The 20,786-nt window shown below is 54.3% G+C and overlaps 2 protein-coding genes across 7 annotated transcripts in view; one reads left to right on the forward strand and one right to left on the reverse strand.

Annotated features, from left to right (window-relative positions):
* Nucleotides 1–1,094: 1,094 nt before the first annotated feature.
* NCF4 (neutrophil cytosolic factor 4) lies at nt 1,095–20,243 on the reverse strand. 6 transcript variants are annotated; one of them, XM_081250376.1, is made up of 11 exons: nt 17,229–17,540; nt 16,672–16,761; nt 14,476–14,560; nt 13,899–14,052; nt 11,742–11,812; nt 8,628–8,755; nt 6,968–7,025; nt 6,197–6,295; nt 3,813–3,943; nt 3,468–3,533; nt 1,095–2,288 (listed from the first exon to the last, which is right to left on the reverse strand). In XM_081250376.1, the coding sequence occupies exons 2-11, from the start codon at nt 16,743–16,745 to the stop codon at nt 2,093–2,095; spliced, it is 1,062 nt and encodes a 353-aa protein (XP_081106502.1). In that variant the 5' UTR covers nt 16,746–16,761; nt 17,229–17,540; the 3' UTR covers nt 1,095–2,092. The 6 variants fall into 6 exon arrangements, with proteins under 6 accessions (XP_081106502.1, XP_081106505.1, XP_081106504.1 ...); XM_081250379.1 differs by lacking the exons at nt 16,672–16,761; nt 17,229–17,540 and adding an exon at nt 19,949–20,243; XM_081250378.1 differs by lacking the exon at nt 16,672–16,761.
* The window catches only part of PVALB (parvalbumin), a 74,599-nt gene continuing 71,475 nt past the window's right edge, over nt 17,663–20,786 (forward strand). The window contains exons 1-2 of the mRNA XM_081250387.1: nt 17,663–19,190; nt 19,609–19,758. The gene's annotated coding sequence lies outside the window, so the exon portion shown is untranslated. The remainder of the gene's footprint in view (nt 19,191–19,608; nt 19,759–20,786) is intronic.

Below are 20,786 nucleotides of genomic sequence, written 5' to 3' on the forward strand. Positions count from 1 at the left end.
TCCAGGTTCCCCATCTCACGGCCTCCCCTGGGACTCAGCATTCGAACAGCAGCACTGCCTTTGCATTCCAGAACAACCTCCCAGATGCTGTGGGCTCTGGCCCCAGCTCTCATCATGGGATTTTTTTTCAGTGGGGGTGGGTGGTGGGGTGGGAGGGTCATTGGAGAACCCCGCTACTTCTTATTGGGCTCATGATTCTTTGAAGAGTGTGTGCTATCTAGGGTCCCGATGCTTTGCAGCAGCAGGGTCCCTCAGTGAGTCTGGTCAGGCAACATGTTAGAAGTCAAACAATTGAATTTGCCAGTACATACTTTGCATGGTCTGTTTAATGATTCTTAAACAGATGTTTTCTAGTGCATTCTTACGGTTGAATTGTACTCCCCCAAAAGATATGAACCCCCAGTGACTCAGAATGTGACCTTACATGGAGATAGGGTCTGGACAGAGGTTATTAAGTCAAAATAAAATGATCAGGGTAGGCTGTAATCCAATATGACTGGTTTCCTTATAAAAAGGGGAAATTTGGACACAGAGACAGACACTCACAGAGGGAAGAAAAATGCAAAGACACACATGAAGATGGAGGATTAGAGTGAGGTGTCTACATGCTAAGGGATGGCAAAGAACACCAGAAAAGTACCAGCAGCTAAGAAGAGGCAAAGAAGGATTTCCCAACAGGCTTCATTGGAAGCATGGCCCTGCAGACACCTTGATTTCAGTCTTCTAGCCTCTAGAACTGTGAGACAATAAATTTCTGTTGTGAAAGCCATCAGTCTGTGGTTATTTATTTATTTATTTATTTATTTATTTATTTATTTATTTATTTTTGGCCTCACTGGGCGGCATGTGGGATCTTAGTTCCCCGACCAGGGATCGAACCTGTGACCCCTGCAGTGGAAGCATGGAGTCTTAACCACTGGACTACCAGGGAAGTCCCTGTGGTACTTTGTTATGGCGGCCCCAGCACACAGATGTAGGGGGCCATGATGGCCTGGAATAGCGCTTCTACAACACAGGGCTGTGGGGATGAGAGGCACTGGCAGCCTGCCCTTTCTGGGGCTGAAATGGCAAAAGACGGGGAGCTGAGGGGAGAGGGGTCCCCCATCTTCTTGGCTGCATCCACTCAGAATAGTGCATCCGGAGCAGAGTTTCCATCACATGGAGTAGGAGATGGGGAAGGGAGGGGAGCACACTGAGGCTCAAATGCCACAGACTCATTGTTCTTACTGAGATTTAGTAGGTTTTTCTAGAATAAACGCTTCTCCACTTCCTGTATGCCCTCAGAACAATTTCCAGAAACTTTCAATGGTTGGTTTTTAGTATTTTTCATCAGTTAAGTGGTTGTTTCACTGGGCAGGGGCATCCACCAAGCTCCTCCTGCAGCCATTCTGGAGGTGATAGCTATTGCCATTTTAGCTGCTTAGGAGAGAAAAAGCTTCAGCTCACAGAGGAAGATCCCGTCATTCTGCGTCCTCTTCCTCTCCAGTGGGGCCAGAGTCTTCCCTCCGCTCACCCCCTACTTACAATGGAGACCACCAACACCATGACCCAGGCCTCTGCCCCCTCTGCAGACCAGCAGGAATAAGAGGGCAGAGGAAGCCCTCGACCCTGGTCATGCAGAGGGCTTGGTGTTGGCCTGACCCAGAGGGCTCCCGGGGGACTATGACTTCCGTGAGGCAGGCGGCCACTCCTGGGAAAGGGCGTAAAAGGGAGTGACCAGAAGGGACGTGAGTGTTGCTGGGTTTCTCCACACATGGGGACAGGGCGAGGGAATGGGGCAGTTGGATTAGCGGTCCAAAGCCAGGGCCCCCTTCCGTATATAAATGACCCCTCAGTGATGCTCATTAATGGGTATTTTCCTCCCTCTCCTCTCTCTCTTCGAAAGACACTATCTTCCTCAGTCCAGCACTTTGAGATGAAATGGTTTATTTAATTCAGAGACCAAATGCAGAGATGGTACAAGCCAAGGCCAGTAGGTCCATCGGATTCAGAACCAGGAAGTGTGTCCCCTGCTCCCAGCCTTTCTTGGTCCTAATCCTCTCCAAGGGCTCTTTGCTAGGTGTCCCCTCACTGCCCCAGGGATGCCGCTGGCTCAGGGGACCGTGTTGTAGACCTTGTAGTTGTCCTCCTGGGTAATATGCAGCTTCCAGGGGAAGAGGTGCTTCTGGGAGGGGAGACCTTGGGTCCACCTCACCATGAGCCTCACATCCTCGTCTGATAGCAGACGAACCAGATCCCCCTCGGCGTCCTGATAATTGAGGGCGATGTCCTCCCTCTGGAACTCCCGCCTGGGTGGGAGAGATCAGGGTTCAGGAAAGGTCCAGGGGCCTTAGGCCTAAGCGTGGGGGCAGGGAGAGGGGACAGAGGGAGTTTTAGGGCCGGGATTGAAAAATCAGACGAGGTCAGAGCTGGACACCAGCCCTATCATCCGAGTGGTCCAACCTCCTACTATACAGATGGAGAAACTGAGACCTCCAGGGGACAACGGGACTTTCACAACAAATTAGTGGCACAGCTTGAAATGTCTTGTGCATAAATGTGCTGAAGACTTAAGAACTGTCATAGGGAAGGAGAATGGGTTTTGCCAGGCACAGAGTAGAGCAGAAAAAAAGCCCCTGCGACAGCCCCTGTGTGTGGCTATGGAGAAGAACCTTTTAAGGATTGGAACCGTCTGACCTGGGGTGCAGGTAGATGGGCGAAAAGCCATCCAATTTTCCATAGGTAATCTGACAAAATGCGTCAGAAGCCCTATCAGACTTGCAAACACCTTGATCCCCAAATCTCACTTCTAGAAAATCATCCTAAGGAAATAATCAGGCAAGTCACCAAATATGTGAATCCCAGCACTATTCACAGTAGTAAAAAAGTGGAAGATAACTTAAGCGGCCAACAAAAGGGGATGGCTACATTAGTTATGGTGCATCCACAGAATGCTGCTGTGTAGCCAATTAAATAATATTTAAGGGGAAGTGGGGTGCAGGTGGGGTATGCGCTGAAGAAATCTGAATGCATATCAGATAATGAGAGGAGTAAAATATGAGGGGATTTCACCTCTTTATGTTTTCTGTGATTTCTGACATTCTTTTAAAAAAATAATGAATAGATATTGCTTTTGCAGTCAGGAATATAACAATGCTATTTCCATTCTGTAAAATAACTGTTCATAACTCAGCTGGATCTTGGGAGGCGGTGGTTCCCTAAGGGTGGAGGGTCCAAGTCCAGGGTTTTGAACCTAGAGAGACTTTAGCAAATCCAGGCCCACAAACTGTAAGCCCCTTTACCTCTCTGCAGCCCCCCACTCATCTCTAATGTGGAAAGGTGATACCCACCCCTCAGGGCTGGGCTGTGGATAAAACAAGAAGGTGAAATAGAGGCAAACCGCCCAGCCCCTGAATGCACTGTTTCCCCTTCTGTTCTCTCCTCCAGCGTGTCTGACGCCCCCAGCGCCTCCCACCCCAGCCCCTCACCTCATGAGCTCCAGCAAGTCCTTGAAGAGTGGGGTGCTCTTGAGCTCTTCCTCCACTGCAATGTCCCTAAGGGGACAAGGGGCAGGGGTGAGGAGGCAGCAGGCTGGAGTGGGGAGAGGGGGACGAGGCAGGCCAGGTCATGCTGGACCTTGACATCCTGTGACCGCCTTTTGGTTTATCTGGAGGGCGCTGGGAGCCCCTGCGGGCTTTTACGTGTGTGTGTTTGGTGGGGGGACATGCGATCTGGTTTGGGTCTTAGAGCCCAGAGTGTGATATGGAGGTGGGGGAGGGGTGGGGAGGGGCAGGGAGGCTGGACAGGCCCCTCCCTCCCAGCAGGCCACTAACTTGATGGTGCTGATGGTGTCCTCATAGTAGTAGCAGCGTAGCCAGTTGGTGGGGTCATCCTCCTCTGGGAAGTCCTTGAGGATCTTCACAAAGGACACCGGGAAGATGCCTGTGGTTCCCCGGACAGTGCCCTGCGGGGCGGGGAGGGGGAGAAGGCACTGCCCTGCCGGTACCAGCAGAGGCATCAGGGCCATGCCCCTGGGACCCGCCCCTTTATAATGACAGGACAGGCGGAGGAGCTCTGGGTCCCCTTAGGCAGAGGGAGGAGAAAACGTGGGCAAGGTCACCAAGCTGTTCACCCCAAGGCGTCCTGTTAGAACAAGTTAAGACCCTGAATTTCTCTGGAAAGCTGCTTTCGCCTCATTCATTTATTCACTCAGTCATTCAGTCAAAGGCTTCTTGAGTGCCAGCTACGGAGCAGGCTCTGGGCACCCAGAAGAGATGAAAATCCCTGCCCTCCCTCCTGGAGCTTCCAGTGTGATGGAGGGCGACAGACAATGCACAGGTACACAGGTGAATCTCACGGGGACTCGGGTGGTGGTAGGCGTTCAGGAAGAAAGTTGCGGGGGGAGGGAGGAGGAGGGGTGGGGCCAATTCACTCATTTGTCCACGGATTCCATCTGCTCTAGACCAGACAGCCAGAAATCTCCCTCCAGTCAGGCCTCTCAAACTCCATCCAAGACCCAGCCGCTGCCTGTGCTTTGTCACCTGTTCTCAATCTTCGCAACACTATGGAAGATATATTGTCTCCGTCCCCTTTTACAGACGTATTAACTGAGGCTGAAGTACTACCCTCGCTCCTCCCCAGCCCTCCCTTCCATCTGAGGCCAGAAGTTGGCCAGCAGAGCGACTCATAGAACTTTCTAGAAAACAAGAAGTCAACAAACATTTCCTGTTTCTGGAGAATGACCCAGCAATACCCCTCAGCTGTAACAGCTTGTAGACTGCCTGAGACAGAGCTCCGGGACTGGCGTAAAATCAAAACCGCCAAGTTGCGAGACCAACGGTTGGTCCACACGCCTCTCCAGCCCCTGGATGCCAGGGACCCTCCCCTTCCCTCAATGATTCCAGGACCCCCAGGGGCTGGCCCCGCCTCCTGTGCCAGGACCTCCTTCACACCCCACCCCCCAGGAGCCCCGAGAAAAGAGAGTCTTTCATAACTATAGGACTTAATCCAAAAGGCTGGCACCAGGCCGGGGCCTCCCACCCAGTGACCCCCACCCCCCATCTCCAGTCGTGCTATGAACCCTTGTATGGATCATGCTTGCCGCGTGCAGGGACAAAGCACGGCCAAGATGCCACACACCCAGTCTCCCTATGGGCCAAGCCCTAAAACAGCTGCACCTCCTTCAACCCTTCCCGGAAACCTGTGAAGAAACAGCCACTGTTAGTTATCTCCATTTATGGGAAAGGAAACCACAGGGTTGGGTAAGTTTCCCAAAGTTGCAAAGATAGTTAAAAACAGAGCTAGGATGTCACACCAGACTCTGGAGCTCGTCTCCCTCATCACCTTCACTCGCTCCCTGCGTGGTGAGTAACGTTACCCCAGATTGCGGACAGTGCGTCTCAACTGGGCGTGATTCTGTCCCCCAGGGCCAGATGTCTGGGGACACATTTGATTGTTGCAGCTGGAGGAGTGCTACTGGCATCTAGTGGATGGAGGCCAAGGACGCCGCTATACACCCCGCAGTGCACAGGTCAGCCCCCCAACAGAGAACTGCCTGGCCCCAAATGCCAATAGTGAACAGGCTGAGATACCCTGTTATAGACCAAGAAATTCAACTCAGAAGGTTAACTGACTTGCCTAAAGCGACCGTTGGTTGGGGTCAGTACCAAAGGCAAGTGTAGGCTCAGAATCTGCTGCTCCAGCCACACACAGCTGTATTTCCTCAGGCTTCCCCGATCCACCTGCCCAGATCTCCAGGACTATCTTTGGACAGTATCTCTTCCATGGGGCCTTCTCAGATACCTCCCTGTTCTCTGATTCCCCTCACAGACTTGAAGTGACCTCACCTCCAACTTAACTTCCACCTCACCTCCAGCCTCACCTCCAACCTCACCTCCATCCTCACCTCCAACCTCACCTCCATCCTCACCTCCAACCTCAATTCCATCCTCACCTCCAACCTCACTTCCATCCTCACCTCCAACCTCACCTCCATCCTCACCTCCAAACTCACCTCCAACCTCACCTCCATCCTCACCTCCAAACTCACCTCCAACCTCACCTCCAAACTCACCTCCATCCTCACCTCCATCCTCACCTCCAACCTCACTTCCATCCTCACCTCCATCCTCACCTCCAAACTCACCTCCAAACTCACCTCCATCCTCACCTCCATCCTCACCTCCAACCTCACTTCCATCCTCACTTCCAACCTTACCTCCAGCCAGTCTTTATTGATCCGACTGAGAAGGAAGATCACATCTCCAACTTTGAAATTCAACTCCAGTTTGCTGTTCCCAGTGAAGTCAAACAGGGCCTGGGGAGAAGGTGGAGTAAGGAGGGAGGGAGGAAACATTCACTGAGTTCCTACTAAAGTGCTTTACATACTTCAGCGTCCCATTTAACAGATGAGGAAACTGAGGCTCAGGGAGTATAAGTGACTTGTCTGAGGCCACTCGATTTGTTAGCGGAGGAGCCGGGTTTAGAATCCATGTCTCCCTGACTCCAGAATGGTGCTCCTTCCAGGCCTGCCAGGATAAGCATGAGAGGGAAGGGGCCAAACTCCGTGGACTGGGCAACTCCCCATCCCCCAGGCCTCACTGGGGACTCCAATGCCCCCATAACCCCCAGGGCATTGACCACACTGGTTTTGAAATACCCATTTCTAAGGGTGCATCCCTGGGGAGCTGTGAGCTCCTTGAGGACAGGGCCTGGTCTGAGTCACCTCTGAAGCTTCAGTCCCCAAGGCAGGGCTGACCCAGAAGAGCTTGCTGAATGAATGACGGATGGATGGATTCCCCTTTGTCTCCGTGTGCTCCTCACATGCCCTCCCCTCAGCTGGCTGGGAGTCCTCAGGTGTCCAAGGCCACGGATGTGGGTCCTTCCACCCCCCCAATACCCAGCCCCATTCTGGGCACACAGCAGGCGCCAGCAGGACGGGCTCAGTGGCTGAAGGGTGGAGCCAGGCTGCTGCCCAGTGGTGAGGTACCTCCGCTCGTGGAGCTGCCATGCGGTCAAAGCTGGTGTCTTGTGGGGACGTGCTCTTTCTGTGGAGAGAGAAGAGGGGCTTGTCACCTCTCCTGCTTCTGTGCCCGGAGGAGACCCTCAGCAGAGGCAGGAAAGGCAGGGGAGGGAGAGGGTGTTAAGGATGCAGCTACAATTGCTCCTCTGGACCAGCACACTCCCCACAGCTTTCACTGCCCTGGAGGAGGGATTGCATCCCCTTCTGTGGACCAGGAGGCATAGGCTCAGATATACATTTGCTTAGTGCCATAGCTTGCCAACCCTTTCACATTACTCCCACACTCAACCCTAATTTTTCAGCTGAGGAAATGGGCTTCAAGAAGTGCTGAGCTGGGCTTCCCTGGTGGTGCAGTGGTTGAGAGTCCGCCTGCTGATGCAGGGGACGTGGGTTCGTGCCCCGGTCTGTGAAGATCCCACATGCCGCGGAGCGGCTGGGCCCGTGAGCCATGGCCGCTGAGCCTGCGCGTCCGGAGTCGGTGCTCCGCAGCGGGAGAGGCCACAACAGTGAGAGGCCCGCGTGCCCCCCTCCCCCAAAAAATAGAAGCGCTGAGCTCCACTCCAGGACACAGGGCTGCTGTGGGGCACAGCTGGAATTCAGAGCACACCTGCCTGGGTGCACAGGGGAGATGGCGAGGCACCACACAGAGAGGACACTCAGAGATCCTGGCCAGAGGGAGGAGGGAGGAGTTGTGTGGGAGGGCGGGGCTCAGGAGCCCTGTCCTGAAATTCTTAGCAGCAGCAACCTCTTGTTTGGAAGCCCAGCCCTATTTCAGTGGCTTGGATTTTTTTTAAATAAATTTATTTATTTATCTATTTTTGGCTGCATTGGGTCTTCGTTGCCGCACGGGCTTTCTTTAGTTGCGGCGAGCGGGGCCTACTCTTCGCTGTGGTGCGCGGGCTCCTTCTCATTGTGGTGACTTCTCTTGTTGTGGAGCACTGGCTCTAGGTGTGCACACAGGCTCAGTAGTTGTGGCGCATGGGCTTCATCGTTCCACAGTATGTGGGATCTCGAACCTGTGTCCCCTGCATTGACAGGCGGATTCTTAACCACTGTGCCACCAGGGAAGCTGCCCGGTGGCTTGGAGTTTTGAAGACTTTTTCCAGCTTAGGAGGGGCTAGAGGGAGCTGCCGGCCCTTTGGAATAAGGGAGTGAGCAGCACACCCCCTGGGGACCAGTGTGATACACCAGGAGCCACAGCCGGCCCCATGGAACTAAAACTAACCAGGGACAAGGCATCCCAGGAGATGCAGGGAGGAGCGTTTGCAGACAGAACGATTCCTCCTCCCTTCCCTACTCCCTACTCCCCCCAGGCACCCAAAGCCCTCGGACCATCCCCAGTGGTTGCTGAGGCACCAAGCTCTCCCCCATCAATGGCCCAGCCCCTGTCCTCCAGCCCCTACTGTCAAACACACTTTCTGTCCTCTAGGCCCTACGCTTGATTTTCCAAGCTCACCTAACAAGCCAAACCACCCTGGAGTGCTTAGGTATAGACCTGGTCTCTACTCCTTGCCTCTTTCAGGGAAAATAAGTGCCTTTGCAGCAGAGGCCTCTGGGACAGAGCGCCTGATTAGGAGCAAGTGGCCCAGGGCTCTAGCTGATGGGGGTGCAGGGACCGGTCACTTACACTTTCCGGGTGCGCGGGCGGAGCCGTCGGAGAGCCTGGGGCACCTGCTCTGCATCATAGGGCGACTGGTAGAAGAAGATCCGGACGTCCTCATCCATCAGCACCCAGATGGGCAGGCTGAGGAGGTGCTGCATTTGGGGGTGATGCAGGACAGGTGGGGTGGTCAGCAGAAAGCTCTCGACATCCCAGCCCAGCTGCTCCATCCCCGTCCCCCAAGCTGGGCCCGCCTCTCTCCACTAATGGTTCTCTGCCTGATAACAAGTAAGACATATTTTTAAATTTCAGTAGGCTGAGGGTAACACGTCACAAGATTTGCCCCTGGGTTCAAGGTCAGGAGGGGGCCAACTTGCTTGAGAACAGTTCATTTGGAAAAGACCCAAAGGCCTTCAGACATGACGATAATGGTGACGACAGGTAACGTGATGTGGTGGTGACTGTCCAGGCACTGCACTGAGTGCCCCACGGTGTGACCTCGCTCCATCTAACAATAACTTGGGAGGGAGGGTCAGAAAGGTGAAGGGACCTGCCCAGGGCCACACAGCCTAGCGAGTGACACCCAGAGCCATCTGCCACCAAGGCTCATCCCTTAGATCAAAACGAGACAATGCTGGGGGGAGTATTCCCCAAATAACCCAAATTAACAACAGTTAGTGGAATTACAGCCTAAAAAAATGCTTCCTGATACTTCATCTCATATCACAGTTGGGGAAACTGAGGCTCAGAGTGAGAAAGTGCCCGGGCCAGTGGGCAGAGCTAGGAGGTGGTGGGGTCGGGACTCTCAATCAGATGCTGGTTACACCCACCACAGTGCAACGACCCTCAGGCTGTGAGGATGCAGAACGCCCAGGACCTGCCAGGGTCATCCCCGCAAGCTGCCCACTGCATGGGTCCTCAGAAGCACTGTGATTGGCTTTGAGTGCTACAGCTCCAGAGGCACCCAGACCCCCTCAGAAAATTCCACGGGGTCAGCAGCACGGGGAGGGGTCGGGAACTCCCCTCAGAGGAACTGGGAACGCAGGGCCTGGAAAAGACACGGTTGTCCTATAGGGCGGGCAGGGGCCCAGCCCAGAGATGGGTTCAAGGGCAAAGAGAGAGCCAGGCGATGCCCGGGATAGCATCCCAGCTCTGCCGCCCATCTGGGTGACCTGGAGCAAGTGTGCCTCTGTATGTTCATTAATACAATGGTGGTGATTTTATTTCCCCCGTGGAATTGTGTAAAGATTAAATAAGTGAATACGTGCAGAACACTTAGAGCAGCATCGGGCATCTAGCAAGGGCCCTATCCAAGCTGGATATTATCATTGTTGCTGCTACTTTTATTACAATACAGCACAGTGGGTAAGAGCACAACCCTGGAGTCACAGAGATGTGGGTTCAAATCCCATCCTACCCACCTAACTGCTCTGTGACACTGAGTGAGTGACTCTACCTCTCTATGCCTCCATTTCCTCACTTTAAAATAGGGATAAGAGTATTGAACTCATAGGTTATTGAGGGAATTAAATAAGCCTATTTATTTGTCCAATAAATGTATATCAAGAGCCTCCTTGTTGCCAGTCAGAGCACTCCATATAGTTCTAGGCAATTGTCATTGTCACGTGAGCCCTATTCTTCATGAGCCCAGAGGTGAGACCGGTGGGTAGAAGTCACAGGGAGTCGGGCTTTTCTAATAGCTGTCCAACAATGGACGAGCAGTCTGGGTCAGGGGAGAGCGGTAGTGAGCTCCCCGTCTCTGAATGTTTCAAGCCCAGGGTGAGGTTACCATAGTACTGACTGACCTCTGAGCTTCGAGGAACCCACTCAGACACAGACAGGCAGAGATGAGATCCTTCAGGCTGCTGGTTGCCAAGACCAGGCGTGGATGGAAGAGCTTCAGATCCACAGCCCCTCCTCCCTCCTTCCAGCCCCGCTGGAGAGTGGAGCCGCCAGCTGCCCAGAAGGAGCAGCTGTCACAGCGCCCCCCTGGAGGGGAGATGCCTCCAGTACTGGAGCCCACGGGCTTTCCCACCCTACCTCTCCTCTGCCCATAGCCCAGGATTCCTGCAGCCACTGGGGAGGGCAGGTGGCCACCTCCTCCCTCCCCCACCCCCTTTATACTCCTGGGGCCCCCTCATTCCACTAGGAGTCATGCTGTCTCACATTCTGGAAGCGGGTTCACAGTTTACAAAGCACCTTCCTGTCCTTTTCTCAATAGATCCCAACATCACTCCCCTCCTGTGAGACAGGAGAGCTGGGGGCACGGCTCCATTTCATAGGTGAGAAAACCAAGTCCTAGACAGAATGAGCAAATAGCCCTAAATCATCCACTCAGTGTCAGAGCAAAGACCAGAGCACTTAGCTCGGTGCTCTTTTCCCGTAAGAGTAGAACAGGGAGGACTCACTGTCTGTGAGGATGCCTCTGGGCTATGAAGAGGGCTTCTCTCCCCAGTTTCCTAAGGGTGTCATCAAGCCAAGGTTTGCATGCCTCTAGTGATAGGGTGCTCACTACCTCATGAGGAAAACTATCCCTCTCTTGCCCAGCTCTAATTGGTGGAAGGTCTTTCCTGACCAGCCTGGCTCTCTGCCTTTAAGATGTTCCTTCCTCTGTGTTCTCGTCTTCTGAGGAGGTAGACAGTTTACAGGTTGGGGAATACACAAGGGCATCCATCTAAGGCCCATGGATGCAACTAAAATCCAGCCTGTGGCCTGTCCATACAAAGGTGCTATGTGAGAAAGCCGGGGCCTTGGTCCGCCGTGCCCTTGTTATACAGACCGTATCCCTTTATGGTTTCATGACCCACCTGTCTGTATTCCCCCTGGATAGCGGGGACCTTGGGGCAGGCACTGGATCCTATTCTCCTCTGTACCAGGACACCCAGCACAGCCATTAGATTTGTCAGTTCAAAGTGTGGCTCTCTGAACTTTCTCCACTGCTCCTGTCCCATCCCCGGAACCCTGAGAACACATCCTGCTTCTCTCCCTAGGCTTGGCCTTTAAGGATTGAAGATGGGGACCATCAGAGCAGAAGAGCCAGCCCTAGTTCCCAAAGCCATGCCCAGGGATAGTACCTGGGCCCCGCCCATCCTCAGCATCCTGGGCCCTCCCAGGGGCCACCTGGCCTGGCCCCTCTGTTACCTTCATATAGGCGTTGAGGGTGGGTATCCGCATCTCGGCAATCTCCTGTTTCACACCCACGTAGACTTTGGCTGAGGAAACACAAAGAGCTGTCCTGGGAATCTGACCCAAGAGTGTGGTCTCTGGGCCCGGAGTTGCCCACCCGGGCCAGGAACCCTCCACACTGGCTCAGCGCTTTTCCCTTTCCTCTTCCCACAGCGCTGCGGTGGCCACCATCCAACGTGCATTTTCTGAGTTGTACTATCACCAGCTGATATTTTTCTTGTTTTAATTGTTTATGTATTGCCTGTTCCTACACACACACACACACACACACACACACAAATTCTTCGCTCTGAGAGAACAGGATCTTTGCAATTCTCACAGTTGTGTTCTCATCACCCTGGCTGCACATTCGTGTCACCTGAGAAGCATTTAAAATCTCATTGCAGGGAGGGGATATGGGAACATATGTATATGTGTAACTGATTCACTTTGTTATAAAGCAGAAACTAACACACCATTGTTAAGCAATTATACTCCAGTAAAGATGTAAAAAAATAAAAATAAAATAAAATAAAATCTCATTGCATAGGACTCACCCCAGAACAATTAAATCAGAATCTCTGGGAGTGGGACTCGGGCATCAGGATTCTTTAAATCTCAAGGTACTTCCAATAGGTCACCAAGGTTAAGAACCATGGTGCAGAATAATGCCCAAATCAATAAATATTTGTGCAGTGGATGGGTGAATCATTCCTCACAAGCAAGGCAGAGTGTTTGTGGGGAAAGGGAAAGCGATGACGGCGGACCAAAGACAAATGTCCTCTCCAGGAGCCTCAGGTGGGGGTCCTGGGAGAACTGCCCACCCAGAGAGCCCCCCAGAAAGCGAATGTGAGACGGGTCTGCTTCCTGCTGCCTGTGAGACACACTGGTTGGTGTCTGGCGGTGTAAGGAAGGTAGCGTCTGAGGTCTGGGGTAGAGAGAGACATTGGGGAAGTAGTAGCAAGAAAAGGGCAGTTAAAATCACAGGCACAGGTCAGATTGCCTATGGGGGAGTGAGAAGACAAAACTGAGGATGACAGTACAGAGGATGCCCGCCTTCCAAGGAGCACCAAAGGAGGCAGAGATCTCTGAGGGCCCTCGGGGCTCAAGGAGGCTTGTGGCCAGAATGCCCACTTAGGGCACGTTTTTGTTTAAAGATGGAAGAGAACCGAGCCCTCCCGTGGTGAAGCTTGGCAGAGAATCAGAAGATAAAGGAGAAGGTGAGTCTACAGGGAATGCATGGGACAAGCTGTCAGGGAGGAGAGGTCAGCTGAGAGTAAGAGGGACCCCTCCTCCCTGCTGCTCAGAGATGGGGAGGGGGCGGGGCGGGGCCAGGGAATGGGTGAACCCCTGGGAGACAGTTTCCTCCCTGAGGCTGGACACTGGATGCAGGGAACCTCAGGCACTGGCTGAGGCAGAGAGGAAAGCAAGCTGGAGGCAGGGTTTGGAGCTTGAGGAAGGGAAGGTCAGGAAGTATCTTTGCTGTTTAGGGGAACAGTGCTTGGATGCAGCCTGCAGCATGTGCAGGGCACAGCCAAGACCACTCCGTGTACCCGAAACCCCCCTCTGGTGGCGTTTTCTCCTGCTGGGCTCATGCAGGCTGGCCTTGAGAAGCCAGAGGTTTGGGCCTGTCCAAGGTGAGGACTGAGCAGGGGAGGAAGGTCAGGAGACAAGGGGTGAGGGGACTGTCCAAAAGCAGAGGTGCACACCCACAGCGTCCCAGTAGAGCAGGGAAGGAGGGAGAGCCACGGGGAACTGGGGGGTTAGAGAGCAGTTCCCCCGCAGGGGACAGAGGGAGGGCTGGAAGATGGGTCTGTGTTTAACGTGGGAGACACGGGGATTCCTGTCTCGAAGAGGAGAGGCCCGGGCTGATGCGCTCCGAAGCTGGCGGTGGAGAGCTGAAGCAGGGCAGCCGTAACGGTCATCAGAGATCAGGAGGCCAAGGGCTATAAGTCCGGAGAGCTAGAGGTGGCAGCCCGTGGCTGGCAGGAGGGGGGCCGTGGACTAAATGAACGGTTTTCACTAAAATAGAACGGTTTGTGCTAAAATAGAAGCACCGAACAGCGCCCACAGAGCTGGGAGGAGAGGCTGGCGGGCGCCGCTCCATCCTGGGGCAGCCCGTTGGTGGCCTACCTGGGAGCGTGGGAAGGATGCAGGTGTAGGGGCTGGCCTTGCTCTCCGGCCCGAAGCGCTCCTCCAGCTTGCTCTGCAAGGCGTAGAACTGGCGGTAGCGGCGGTAGATGAGGTACTTAGACCCCCCTTTCGTCTTCACCTCGATGACAAAAACCTAAGGACAGAGGCCAGGGAGTGGGGCCTTGCAAGCCAGGGGGTGGGACCTCGCAAGCCAGGGGGTGGGGCCTCGTAGGCCAGGGGGTGGGGCATCTCAGGCCAGGGCCAGAGCAGGGGAGAGGTCCACAGGTCCTAGGGTTAGAGCAGAATTTCTCGACCTTGGTATCACATGTGAGGCCAGGTAATTTTTTGTCGTGGGGACTGTCCGGTGCACCGCACTGAGTGAAGCAGCATCCCCGGACTCCAGGCAGTAGACGCTCTGCCCCAAGTTGTGATAGTCAAACCTGTCTCAAGATATTTACTGCCAAGCGTCCCTTGGAGGGCAGAATCGCCCTGTTGAGAACCCCTGGGATAGAAGTGAAGAGAGAAGAGTGCTGGAGGTTCAGAGGTCAGAGGGTGAAGGTCCAGGGGTCTCTCTTACAAAGTGGCTGGTGAAGCCTTTCTTCTCCTCGATGTCGGCGATGTTGGCTGAGGTGGCAACGTCATCAGGAAGCTGGTTGAAGTCGCTGAGGGAGGCGGGATGAGAAGAAATCCTGGTTATCACCCTGCTGTGTTGGGTGGCCCCTGGGTGTGAGGCCCTGTGCAAAGTGAACCCGTGTACCTGCATTCCCCCGTTCAACACCCCTCTTGTGCCAGGCAGCAACACAGACCAGACCTTGACAGTGAAGGCATTTGGAATCGGAGCCATATATCAACAGCCATAGTAGAGTCCAGCAAATCGCTTTGGGGCTGCGTTATTCATCCGGGAACAGGGAATCAAGCACCCCTGCCTATCAGACCCTGTTCTAGGCCCTGGATCACAGGGGTAAACAAAGTCAACACACACCTCCCAGAGAGAATGGCTCATTATACCCAGGTTGGGAAAATCCTCACAGAGGAGGTGACATTGGAGCCAGGTCTAGAAGGCTGAATAAGAGTCCACCAGGTAGGACCGGGGAGGGGGAAGGGCCTTCCGGGTAGAAGGAACAGCACGTGCCAAGGGTCTGAGGCCCGAGGAGTGGTTCCAGGTCTAGTGTGGCTGGAGTCTGGTGTGATCAGAGACTGAATAGGCAGATGAGGCCCGGTTGAGGTGGGTCTCCGGTGCTGAGCTAAGGAGTTTTATAGGCAACAGGGAGCCATGTAAAGCTTCAGAAGAGAGTGAGAACACAATAGGACCCCGGCTTTAGGAAACCAGCTGGGGTAGCTGCATGGAGAGGAAAAGGAGGGCAGAGACTGAAGAGAGAGAGCACCACTGGGATGCCCTGAAGTGGTCTAGCTGAGAGCTGATGTGGCCCTGAGCCAGACAGTGGGGACAGGAGGAGAGGACAGACGCAAGGGACACCACCCTTGGCAGACACTGTTCCATTTTTGTGTTCCCTGCTTCTTCCTGCTAATGAAGCTCCAATTTTTTTCAGGGTGGCAATGCCTAGCCCCAAAGTGATAGATCACTATTGGTCTGAGCCAAATATACTAATCCCATTGCTGTTTCCCAGACCCCCTTGCAGTTAGGAGCAGCGGTATGAGCAGTTCTGGCCAATGAAACCTAAGAGGAAACCTAGAGGCTGTAGGAGCCTCTAGGAGAGTGTGCGCTTCAAGATCCAGAGGATTGGACAAGGCTAGCATGGTCTCCTCCCCTTTCCCCTTCTGCCTGCCTGGAAAGCAGGTGAGACATCTGGACCTGCAGCAGCCACATTGCATCTATGAGGCAAAAACATGAGACTGATCGCAGGAATCTCTGGAACGCTGGTCCTGAAGTCACTGAGCTGCAGAACCAGCTGTGGCCTACGTCTGGACTTCTCATTATGTGAAAACATGAACCCCTGTTTGTTTCAGCCACTATCAGTTCCTCTGTTCTCTGCAGCCTTATACGTATCTGACAGACACACTACTACTTTGTGAGTCATTCCAGAGTTATGACCAGCAGGGTTTGGAGACTGTTTGGACGTGGAAATGAAAGAAAGGGCAGTGTCAGGAGTGACACCCACATGTCACCCATATTCTGACCAGGATGGGTTGGGGGGGAGCCTGGTTGATGGGCTCAGTTTGGAGCATGCTAATCTGAGAGGTCCCTTGGGCACACAGGTCGAGGTCTGGCAAAAGGTGGTGTGTGGCTCTGGAGTTCAGCGGGGGTGGGGCTGAACCCCACTGGAGTGGGAGTGGTAAAAACCATCGGCCCTGTGACTGGTGGTTAAGACCCCCAGGGAAGAGCGATCACTGAGCAGAGGAGGGGGCTGAGAGGGACAGATGGAGGAAGAGGAAAGGGACCGCCAAGGAGATGGAGAAGGAACAGCTAGGGGGTCACTGAGTCCAGCCGATTGTGGACAGATGAGGAAATGAGAAGCAATCAGCAATCCTGTTACTGTTGCAGCGATTGGGAAACAGAGCGGAAGTGGGGGGCAGGGCTGCCCTGTCCGAGCCTCAGAGCTGGCTGGGACCTCAGTCGATATTGGTTTCAAAGTCTACACACCCAGTCCCAGCCCTTGCTGGTCCCTACGTGGCCTGGGCTGCTTGGGATCTCAGGCTACCTCATGACTCTGGAGGCTGGCGGGGAGGTGACTCAGGGTGCCAGAGAGCGGGAAGAGGAAATCCCCAGCACTCCCAGAGCAATTTGGTGGCAGCTGGCAACCTCCCCACTCACTTTCCACTCATGGTCCTGTGGTAACACCCATGGGAGAAACTTCCTCCTCCACTTTCTCCCCTGAGACTGTGCATTTCCTGGGTATTTCACCTGCAGTAGGATGGGGGTGGGGCAGGAAGAAACCCGAGAGGTAGAAATGGCCCTTTGCGGGGAATCAGGAGGGCTGGGTAATAGTAACTACAGCTAACGATCTCCTGAGCGCACGGAGCACCAGGTGCCCTTCTAAGACAGCTTCACTTTTTTCCAGACAAGGAAACTGGGGCACAGAGAGGTTAACGAACTTACCCAAGTAAGTAAGGAAGCTGGGATTTGGCTCCAGAATTTTGTTCCCAAACACTGCTGCACTGGCCCTGCTCTGAAAGCTCCCAGCAGCTTGCTGTGTGAACTCAGATAAACCCCAGCCCCTCCCGGCCTCAGTCACCCCATCCAGAATAAGCAACAGTCACCCCATACAGTTAGCACCTACTGTAGCTCAGACCCTGTTCTAAGAACATTAGGACATGGCCTCTGCCTTCCTGGGTCTCATAGTTGAGTGGAGGAGCTGGACAAATAATTACATAGTTTCAGTGGTCCTAGAAGCTGTGAAGGAAAAGCCCATGATGTTTCGAGCCGCAGCAGGAGCCTGGCCATTATTATATTCCTTCAACGAATTGGTAGTAGTGGGTAAAAAAGCTTGGCAAGCAGACAATTCTAAGATGAGGGTGACTTTTATCAGAGAGAGAGAATCAGGGGTCCTGTGTATGTAGGTGGACAAGGTGTGCTCAGATCGGGGATGGTCAGGGAGGGCTTCCTGGAAGAAGTGGCACCAGGTCAGGGGGAGAAGTAAAGAGGACCTGGCCCCAGGATGACAGGCAAGGGAAAGAGGGAGTGCAAAGACCCCAGCCATGCAAGAGGAGGCAAGTTATGAGGGACGAAGCCAGCGAGACAGGCAGCGCCTGCTCACGACGGGCCCTTGAGCCTCACCCTTTGGTGGTGGGGTGAGGAAGGAGTTTACGTCGGGAGACCTGTGTGTCATGGGGCGGGAGAGCACAGGTGAAAGATGAAGACCTGAATTCCCGCTCTGCCGTCACCAAGGTCAGCGGGCTTGGGGAGACTCCTCTCTGCACTCTGGCCTCTCCCCGACTCCAAAATGGGGACCATGGAAGTATTTACATCCCTGGAGGGTTCAGAGGTCACATCTGTAACAAGCACAGCTGGAGAATCCCCACGAGAGCAGGGACTCTGCTCACTGCTGCATCCCCAGGGCCCAGAACAGCCCCGGCACATAGTAGGTGCTCAGGGAGATGCAAGACCACTCCCTGTGTCTGTCTTTCAGGCCACATGGAAATAGCCCCTGCCAGGGGTTGGGTGCGGGGAGCTGAGCCTGGAAGTTGCTGCATCAGGGCGATGCCAGGGGTGCAACAAACCCGGCTGCAAGTCCCACTAGAATAGCTGCCCCCTAGACACCTCAGCCGGGACCCCTCTGAGCTGAAGTCAACTCAGGGCCCATAGATTCATATCGTTCATGAGAAGTCCATTTTGGGGGCCTGCACGGGAAGGGCTAAGGGGTAGAAAGGCCCTGAGGCGGCAGCTAGTTCAGGTTTTGTGCTGCCTGCACACAGTAGGTGCTCAAAACATGTCTGTGGGAAGCAAACTCCCTCCTCCCATGGCAGTCCTTTCCATCTTTAGACGTCTTGGGTTTTAGAAAGTCCTGCTGCCAGAAATCTACTGCCCTCCCATCCTCCGCTTTGGCCTCAAGCATCGGGGGCTCACTTTCAGACAGGCATCCAGGTGCAGGGAGGCTGAGAGACCCCAGGGCCTGGCTCTACAGCCCCATGAAGGAGGGGAGCAGGGCACCTTTCCTCCGTGGAGGGCCAAGGACATCTGCAAAGGGACGGGGAGTGGGAGGGAGGGGACACACTGTCCGGCTGGCCAGCTCTGGGCATCCTCTCTCTGACCCACGTGCTCTGAGAAATAGGAAGTGCCACCAGCCTCAAACAGCAGCTGTTTTCCGAAGGTTTGGGTTTGCGTGCCAGGCCCAGTCTCCAGTGAGGACTCGTGGGCTGGAGGGGCTGGGATCTGGTGGGAGAACCTCACCCCAGCCCCGAGCACCACCCTCTGTGGCTCTCAAAGGCCATTCTTGAACTACCCTCCAAGCATTTGCTTCGCTGCCTCTCCCGCCATACACACAAGCCTTCCTTCTGACGTTCTCGACCTTCGGGAATTCCATCCCGGGTTCCACTTCTAGCCACAGACTCCCCGACAGGCCCTCTGCTGCCCACTTCAGCCCAGAGCAGCCTGGCCCATCTCCGGTGACCCTCGGAGCCACCTCCACACTGTTACCACACTCTGATGTCACCTGCTGTTCTAATCCAGGAGGGCAGGAGCCAAGCCCTGTGTCCTCAGGTCCCCCCAGAGCTCGGAGCACAGGCCTGGCTACTGAGGAAACATTCGGAAAGTGCCTCCTGAGAAACGAGGCGAGGCCCTGACAAGGCTGTGCTCTGAGCCCCAGCCTTGCCATTCATTCCGTGTGACCCTGAGTAAGTACTTTATTCTCCTTGGGGCTTAGTTTTCTCACCCATACAGTGACAGGATTGGACCAGAAGGATCTAAGAACATTTTCCAGCTCAGTGGTCCATTCATTCCTTTATTCCTTCATTCATTCACTCACCAGCATTTACTGAGCACTTAGTCTGTCCTGGCATTGTTCAAATTCTGGGGATATAGCAGTGATCAAAAGAGATAAATACCTTATGGAACTTGCTTCTAATTGGGGAGCCAGTGGTAAAGAAAACCAACGAGTGAGTATAGACTATTATGCCTGTAATGTAAGGACTACACAGGAAAAGGAAACAGGGCAAGTGTTCAGAGGGGGCTATCAGGGAAAGCTTCTCAGAGGAGGCGATATTTGAGACAAGCCCTGGAAAAGAACCAGATTCTATGCCTCTGTCTGAACAGCCATTAATGAACAGTGTGGAGCAGCAAGGCCCAGCCTGGGCCCCAGGACAACTGAGTTCCCGTCCAGACTCTACCAGCCACTCCTGCGTGACCCTGGGAAAGCCACTCGCCCTCTCTGAGCCTCAGTGTCTTCAACCGTGCCTGAGGGAGGTGAGCCATGACTTGGAGTTTCCTTTAAACAGTTTTCAGAGTCTGCATTTCTGAGTATTTGGGTTCTGACTCAACTCCAGCCTCTCAACTTTCGGCGTTGATAAGGGGCTGCAGGAAGGCAGGCTTCCATCCCCCAAGGCCTGCCAGGAAGAGTGAGGAGGCCCCGGGAGGGCAGCGCCCCTGCACTCACCTCTCAGCCCGCAGCTGCTGGGCCACGGCCATGGCTGTCAGTGGTCCAGGGGAGGCGGTGGTGGAGGTTCTCTCCCAGCCAGGCCCAGGCTGAGTTTGCCCCTCACTTCCCTCCAGCCACCCTGCGTCTCGGCTGTGGTCCCAGGAGTCCTCAGGAGCCGCCTTTAGGGAGGCCCCAGCCTGGCTTCTCTCAACTCTAGAAGAGGCTCCTCCTCCAAAGCCCTCTGGGGCTGGCCTGTGACCCACACTTCCTCTTCTTCACCTCTCAGCTGTACCACAAGTGGGGAAGTGCGCACACGCTGACGCTGGGTATGCAGGAGTGCACTGATATGGGGGATGTCGGGGACTTCCTCGATGTCAGTTCTTGGGACCAGGCTTCAGTTGGGCATCAGAGACCCCCTCTCCATCAGAGATCGGGTCCCAGTGCTGGCTCAGCCACCATGGGGACTTATAATCTTGGGGAGTCACTTCACATCCACTGACTCATCAAATCCAACCTGCACCCCTTCACTGTTGAGACTTACCCAACCTATTCCCTAGGCCTGGAGTGCTGGCCTCCACCTTGCCTGCCTTCCCAAAGGCCCAGCTCAGAAGCCACCTCCTCCAGGAAGCCTCCCTGGTTCTCCCAATGAAGTTAGTGCTCACAGGTGCTTGTGTCATATTAAAGTGTGAAGGTTGGTTTATGCTTCCGTCTTCCCCTTTTCCTGGAGCTCTGGGCTGTACTTTCCTCATCCGTAGATCCCCGGGACTACATGGGCCTGCTGCCAATCCTCCCTACAGGGCTGTCAACCAGAGTGAGCTTCACATTACAAACTGATCACACCATTCTCTGCTTAAAC

This window comes from Mesoplodon bidens (genome assembly GCF_964165515.1).
Source record: "Mesoplodon bidens genome assembly, chromosome: 11".
Lineage (NCBI taxonomy): Eukaryota > Metazoa > Chordata > Mammalia > Artiodactyla > Ziphiidae > Mesoplodon > Mesoplodon bidens.